Below are 7,813 nucleotides of genomic sequence, written 5' to 3'. Positions count from 1 at the left end.
ACTCAGAGCCAGCAGAGGGGGTTCCAGAAAATATAGTCATTTAAAAGGGGTGGAAAAAATGTAGCTATAACCACAATGTTACATAGATGTAACTAATTGAGGTTCGACTTTGCAAGTCACATTTATGCTTTGTAAAACACTTGAAAATTGATATGAACAATAAGCAAATAGCTGATTATGTGTAAAAACATGCATCGTGCTTATCTGACTGACCTTCTACACTGCTAAAATGAGTTTAAAAAAAATAGGAAATGCATGAAAGCATTGATGATATGCCTGCTGGATCGAATAGAGTAGCTTTTCAAACTGATACAGTGAGAATAGATCTGGTTAACATTAAGTTGTTGAACCTTCTCACCTCTGCAGTGCTTTTTTAATGTTTGAATTACTTTCAGCAGTATAAATCCTGATAATAGACATGATTGCCAAGGTAAGCAGATGCCAGAATTTAATTATGCTTATATTATGGACTGACCAATGAAAACCAGTTTAAATACAAATCTTTTAAAGTGATGAATATTTTTGTTCACATTCTTTCAATTGAAATCTCACCTATAAATCATTCAGATGCAAAGTAAAGATATAACAAAGATCCTACTTTAAAACAGCTCTTGAGTCACTGTCTTACTTGTAATATGCAATAAAAACACATTGTGTGTGAATTTCTTTAAAAATCTTATATAGAAAAGGCTCCAACAATTTTTACAAATGGAGAATAATAGTCACTAATTTCAGAGATATGCTATTTGGTGAAAAAATAGCATTTATCTGATGAGTCCCTGTTTCCATTAAATACTGTTTCATGTTTTTTTTTGCTGAAAAATATCACAATCTACAACTCTTTGAAGATACTGAGATAATATGAGGTATATGATACGAATTTCCCTTTGGAATAAATACATTATTTTTGAATTGAATTAACTATATTTCATTAATCTGTATTACTGAGATACACTTTCTGAAATTAGTAACAAAAAAATATTAACTTGCACAATTTTCCATTTTTCTGAGTTGTAAACTGCAGAGTAAACCTGACTATATACACATTTACTCGATAGAGGGCAGTATTCAATTTCAAAGTTGGTTTGCGATTACCCAATCAAAATAGAAAAAGACGAAGGAGAACTTACGTCAGGGGGGAACATCGAAAGAACAAAATGGAGGAGTATGCTAGAGAACCATGGTGAGTTTTAAAACAACAAAAACACTGTTTTAGTGACGTCAGCTAAAAAAACCACGGTAGTTGCTTAAATTTGAATAGGGATCTTGTTCGGTGTCTATCGTTGTTGACAATGTTACCGTCTGTAGGATATTTGAAACATCTAATCAGCATCGGTAAGCTGGCTAACATTAGCTGTAATGCTAACACCCCATAGCAAATGAATAGGATGAGTGCGCTAACATCAGGCTTCATGGCTAGAATCACGTTGTTAGTGACCTTGTCGGCTTTTTCGCCCACATGTCACTGTCAAACATTTAGTGACTAAAGAGTAACAGAATGTGAACAACAAACTGCACATCGTCGGCTTTTTCTTGTTACCGCTAATATAAAAGTTGCTGTTGGGGGTAATATTTCAGTTATTGTTGATTGAGCTGTTAGACCAGTTAGCTAGCCATCTCCATGCTAACTATCCACGATTACAACACAATGTAACAGGTTTATTTTTCGGTGTATGCTTGACTTGAATGTACATGTAAAGGGAGGTTTAAATCCGGATTTGGCGTCGTAGAGTTTTTAGATCACCTTTATGTAGAGAAATGTAATCATAGTTGTGACAAAAACTACTTATCAAAGCATGTCCGATGAGTTAAAGGTTTATTTTCTTAAGCTTTTAAAATGGAAACGATCGTTTTGAATTTTATACAAATTTTTCCTCTATGGTTACAGTTTATAGCTGCTAGTTTAGAATTAAAAAGCTTAACGTCACATTAAATGTTCGAGTTAGATTGACTCGAACATTTAAGGTGGTATAAGTCCCCTTAGCTTATATCACCTTAAGGAGATATTGGCATTTCTAATCAGCTGCCTGTGTTATTTATTGCGAATCAATAATTATTTTAAATTCTACTGGTAAAATAAAATGCTCCAATCAAACAATAGCAAAGAGATTTTTTTAAAATTTGTATTTACTTTTCTCTTGTTCTTTAAACAAAATCATTAAGGGCATCACCTACAGGGCTCTAAATAGTTAGGCTCCTGATTATATCTCATCTTGTAAATGAGCTTTTGGCTGCTTATAGCCTCTGGGCTTTGTGGCTTACGGTTCTTTATGAATAAACATTCTTTACTTAAATAGGACATGATAATTTAAGAAAGGTTTATCTGTAATATCTATAGTGTTCTTTTTTAATTTGAGGGAGGTTTGATAAGTATTTTCAAATTATTTAAATATAACAAAATACATATATGCTATAAAGAAAAAAATAATACAGAATGAATCTTCCCAAAGTTGACCATTCTGTTCTCTGTGGATTGAAATTAAATCAAACTAGTGTCTGTGAAGCAATTTTGAAGGAATTTTGCTTAACATTGTTTTAGAAAGTGGAAGAGCAAAAATTTGACTCAAGCTTTTTGCACATTATTGCCCTGTTGTTATTGTTAAATAATTGTATTTAACAATAAAATTGCTGTAGCATAATTTCCTATAGTTGTGCAGCAGTCGGTGTTGTCTGTATTTAGCCAGTGTTATTGTAGTCATCTTGGATGTTATGCCTGGAAACCTTGAAATCAGAAATGTAAGAATTATTGCAGGCTGCTCATGTAAATGGTTTAATTTTCATGCATTTTAATTTGATAGAATGGTGAGATTATGCTGTTGATATTTTTAATCATATTCCCCAGAGTGTCTTCATGTAACTGACACACAAACAGCATCTCAGATATTTTTTAAATGTGACTTCAGACTCAAGATATTTTATATTTGTTATATTACTTACTTTCTTTCCTTCTTTCAGCCCCTGGAGAATTGTGGACGACTGTGGTGGAGCTTTCACCATGGGAGCCATTGGAGGAGGAATATTTCAGGCAGTGAAAGGTTTCAGAAATGCACCTTCGGTAAGTTACCAAGCCACAGTATATTACAGACTTTTTCTTAATCACACATTTTCAAAAAGCCAGCACTGGCATTAAACACACTGGCCTTGTGGCTCTGAGACTTGTTCAAGGATACTATGATTTATGAATGGGGCCTTGGTCTGTGTTTATTTGAATTGAAACATGGTCATTTCCACTTATAAAGTTTTGTTTTTCCATCTTTTAGTTTTTACCAATATGAGCTGAGAATCGGTTTCCACTAATCAATGCTATTGGTGCTCTTGTTTGCAGGGGATGAGCCACAGAATGAGGGGGAGCTTAACTTCCATCAAGACCCGAGCTCCACAACTAGGAGGTAAGAATAAATACCCCAAAACAAGTTGTTCTTTTACAAACATTGTCTGCAATCTAGTTCCCTTTTTATCACTAACACATTTACAGTTCAGCTTTTCTTAACTGACCTCATTGTCCTGTGGTCTAAAGTACTTTAAGGTTTTGCTTTTTGCTGCAATCAGTTGCAATCATGTAAACAGTCAGTCAATGCCTTCAGTTTTCTCTCTATTCTTTTGTGTGTCTGTGTTTTTCAGGTAGCTTTGCAGTGTGGGGAGGCCTCTTCTCCATGATTGACTGTGGTTTAGTAAAAGTGCGAGGCAAAGAGGATCCCTGGAATTCAATAACAAGTGGGGCCATGACGGGTGCGATCCTCGCTGCCAGAAGTGAGTACATTAAGCGGACGTTTTAAAAATGTCAGATTTTTTTATTTTGCTTTTAATTTTATATTTAATTATTATTTTTTTCATTCTGAACTACAAGTTTCTTGTGTTAAAGCTGTTTCTTGTGTCCACAGATGGACCAGTAGCCATGGTGGGCTCAGCAGCGATGGGCGGTATTCTGCTGGCTTTGATAGAAGGTGCTGGAATCTTACTTACAAGGTTTGCTTCTGCACAGTTCCCAACTGGTGAGTAAATCGTTAAAAGTGCTTTTTTTCATTAACTCTCCAACATTGTTTAACATTGTGTGTAAAATCAAGTTTTAGATGTGAAAATACCTGAATATAAGCGTCTGTATTCTAACTAAAATGCCCTTCTGAAAGATTATTTTGATTATCTGATTATTTTGATGTGAACTTTAGAATCACTTCAGCTTGCTTGAGCTAAATATGAAGGATGCTGTTTGATTTGGCAAAGGAAAAAATGTTGACTGTAAGCCAGCTTTACTTCTGGTTACTCATCACCTGACGTGTATGTTTACTTTACTGTAACAGAGTTAGTAACGTCCCTTCCTGCTGATAGGGCTCAAACAAAACAATCTCTCGTCTCCAGGCAAATGGAAACAGATGTTATTAACAACAGGTTTATTATTAGAATTATGTTCAATGTTCTAATTTAATCCAGGGACATAAAATGCCGGCCAACCAAATATTTGATTTATTTGGTGGGGGTTAAAACATTGATAACACTGTAGGAGTTGACAAACCCCAAAAAACTAAGGTTGAATTATTCCAGCAATAGTGTAAGGTTATGACAGTATTAGAAATTGGAGGGGAGACAAAACATGAGTTAACTTCTTTGACAAATTTTCACAAAGAACTTTTGAAAAAGGTATGGTTATTGTTGATAGTGACACATACTATCACTGTGTATTTAAAAATAACATTTTCTGTCTGAATACATTTTCCAAAAGAAGAATTACAGTTCTGGATTAAAGAAAGTGATTTTTTTTGTTAGTAAAAGGGTCTGTAAGTTTAGAATTTTGATTTTACAACCTCTTTTTTTATACCAACTTTAAAAATGAAATAAAGCAACTGTGTCATTAGACAAATATTGATTATAGCTGTAGCATGTTTCCAAACTTGATGAGTATTATTTCACAGTAATGATATATACATATATTTCAAATAACAGCAATTTTGAAAATGGGAAATTAAATATACTTGATCAATCAGAATTTGAAAAAGAAATTTAGGCTAAAATTGGTTAATTCCTTTTTCTCTTTTTAATTTCCAATATCCAGAGTACAGAGTGAAACAATCATGTGATAGTGCGATGCGAACGGTTTTGACATGCAGTGTGCTCAAACGTCTGATGTTTGTTGTTTCAAACTTCCGATCGGCTCCCACATTGCTCTCATATTTATGTTTGTTTTTCCTCCTCAGGACCCCAGTTTGCCGAGGAACCTTCTTCTGCTCCCATTCCCACCTCTCCCTTTGGGGACTACAGACAATATCAGTGAGAGGGCCGCACTCCCCTCTTTTATCCACTAGATTTTTTTAAATTCCTTGCTGAAGATAAAAAGAAGAGATGAAGGTGCAGACTGTCATCTTATTTTTCTGTTAAAAACTATACCCACTGTCATGACCTCATGATCTGTTACGGGGAGCGAAGGACAGAACTCATCTTCATTTTTTTTCTTTTATGAGATGTACAGATCTGCCTTTTGCCATTCTCAGCCTTTTCACATGCATCTGTGTTGCTCGGAACAGCTTTGGGGTGAAAGCTGTTTATTTGTGACTATGAGATGCACTTTCTGCTTTGGTGTGACATACGTATCCTTACAGACGAGCTGTGATGGTGTTGAATCTCAGAAAAACACGTCACACATGAAACATAATGACATTTCTAAAACGTAAAAGAAGTTTGGCTTGTATTCATTTATGTCAGTTTTTTTTTGCCTTTTATGTCATATGCTTGAGTTGGCCAGCAACTCTGTGCTGGCCTTCCTCTTTTATTCAGTAAAATAAGGAAACTTCTTTCAGAAACTGATCCATTTCTGAAGTAGTTTGTTTTTGGGTGAATTATTTATTTTAGATTGTAAAGAGTTATATCAAATTGTTCTGTTTTCTGTGATAGTAATTTTTCCATTCAACACAGTGCGAGAAATACTGCTAAGGGTAAAGAATGGCACCGGCAGTTCATTTCAAGAGAGCAACTCAAGCAAGGGATTGATGTGTAATGTATTAAATCTGTATAACAGATTGTACAATGGTACAATAAAGATATTAATTGTTAAATGTTTGCTGTACCATTCAGTTTTGGGTCAAGATTCAGTTGTAACATGTTAATATTTTGGCCTGCTGCCTTGGCAGGTTTCAGTTTATCCACTAGAGGGAACTCTTCTAAAAGCACCAAGACCAAAATGTCTCTTTTTCCCAACTGGGCAGCTTTCTCGTTAAAGTTGTACAAGTGACACATGAGGGAGCACTTCACCTGCATTTTTGCATGGTTGTAGTCCTGCATTTTGCATGCGAAGGACATTTCGAAAAGCGGATGTTAAAGGATGTTGGTTAGTCTCTGAATCATCAAAAGCAGAAATACCTTATTGTGAATTTGTTGTGCAAATTTTTACTTGTAGAAGATGTATTTTTGTCATGAGAAGATAAACTGGCTCATGATTAAAGGAAGGACGTCCATTAAGCATTGAAAACCACAACGTGTTTGATGGTATTTAAAAAATATCTAGAATCAAGAAATTTTGAATCAAAATATCTTCTAAATTAGTTTTTGAAATATAAATGGGCATTAATTTTGCCTAACAGCATTGCGAAGAGTACAAGTACAATGCCAAGCAAAAATACAAATATAGCTTGAACTTCTTGATATTTTGTCATTTTAAATCCATTAATTTTGATGTATCGTAAAAGATAGACTAACATAAACTGTGTTTCAGTGAAGTGGAAGCAAAATTATACACTAAAGTGTGCATGACACACTTCCCAGAATATTATTTATAAAAACTGAAAAATGTGTCATTCTCCCTTCTTTTTATAAGTATGTGTCTGTTGGTCTATCAGGGGAAAAAAATCACAGTAAACTACATTGAGGTTTTGTGGTTATAATTTGAGAAAATGTAAGCAGCTTTAGGACTATAAATATTTTCAAAACACAGTCTGTTTAGAAAAAGTAAATGTTTACCGTAAAGAGAAGACCTGAGACTGCTGATACTTGCTGTATTTCAACTGGATAACCAAACATCATTTCACACTAGTTCTGGAAAATGTTTATTGGTATTTCCCACGACTAAAAATAAAACAAATAATGTGATGTCAATATATTTTAAGGACATAGCTTCTGCAAAAAAAAAGAAAAAGAAATCCTGCTTAGCTAAAAGTGCATATGCATAAGAGAGGATTTGGCTTCATTAAATGTAATTGACACCATTTTACCATTGGATTTTTTTTTAGACTTTCTTCTTTTATGTTTTTTTGTTTCATTGATTGAAACCTCAGCGAGTTTAAACAGATTTTTACGCAGATCCCTTCCAAAACCAGTTTGGTGTATATTTCGGACCATTGTCAAGTGGGAACACCCAGCAGGGTTAAAATTTCCACCTGCTTTGGATAATTCACCAGCATCACTGGCAGAGAAACATAGCTTCATCATGATCCTGCCACCACCATGCAGTTTGTGCTATATTTTTTTTATTTGCTTAGCGGTTTTTAAAACATTAAATTGAGTTCTCAGCAAATTCTATAGAGATTAGCTACACAAAACATGCAGGTTTGTCTTCCTTCTATCTGCTTTATACCCCTTAGCATGACACTGCCATCCATGTGTTTGACAGTTGCAGTTCCATGTTTTTTTCATACTTACTAGAGTTGTTCACAAGTAATATTCAGACCACACAACACATACCTGGCTATTTTATTATTAGGTAGGTAATAATAATAATAAAAACATAAATAAAGTAACAAATCCTATCCTGTTTTCTAAACAGGGCTGATCTGTGCACGCTAAACAAAAGTAAAAGAGAGGTCATGCACACTCAATGTTTTCACATGTG

General features: G+C 34.4%; 1 protein-coding gene across 1 annotated transcript; it reads left to right on the top strand.

The window, feature by feature from the left end:
• Window positions 1-1,102: 1,102 nt before the first annotated feature.
• Window positions 1,103-6,048, top strand: timm17a (translocase of inner mitochondrial membrane 17A). Its single transcript, XM_005805254.2, has 6 exons — window positions 1,103-1,183; window positions 2,956-3,055; window positions 3,326-3,389; window positions 3,622-3,750; window positions 3,882-3,992; window positions 5,190-6,048. The coding sequence occupies exons 1-6, from the start codon at window positions 1,158-1,160 to the stop codon at window positions 5,264-5,266; spliced, it is 507 nt and encodes a 168-aa protein (XP_005805311.1). The 5' UTR covers window positions 1,103-1,157; the 3' UTR covers window positions 5,267-6,048.
• The last annotated feature ends 1,765 nt before the right edge of the window (window positions 6,049-7,813 follow it).

This window comes from Xiphophorus maculatus, chromosome 20, assembly GCF_002775205.1.
Source record: "Xiphophorus maculatus strain JP 163 A chromosome 20, X_maculatus-5.0-male, whole genome shotgun sequence".
NCBI classification, from domain to species: Eukaryota; Metazoa; Chordata; class Actinopteri; order Cyprinodontiformes; family Poeciliidae; genus Xiphophorus; species Xiphophorus maculatus.
Note: the sequence above shows the minus strand (reverse complement) of the source record. Positions and strands in the feature narration are given on the sequence as shown.

Excerpts from the sequence above, each read along its gene's own strand:
- timm17a (XM_005805254.2), top strand. The coding sequence starts at position 1,158 with ATGGAGGAGTATGCTAGAGAACCATG. Across the intron at positions 3,751-3,881 it reads TGCGATCCTCGCTGCCAGAA|ATGGACCAGTAGCCATGGTG; the intron begins GTGAGTACATTA and ends TTGTGTCCACAG. Across the intron at positions 3,993-5,189 it reads TTCTGCACAGTTCCCAACTG|GACCCCAGTTTGCCGAGGAA; the intron begins GTGAGTAAATCG and ends TTTCCTCCTCAG.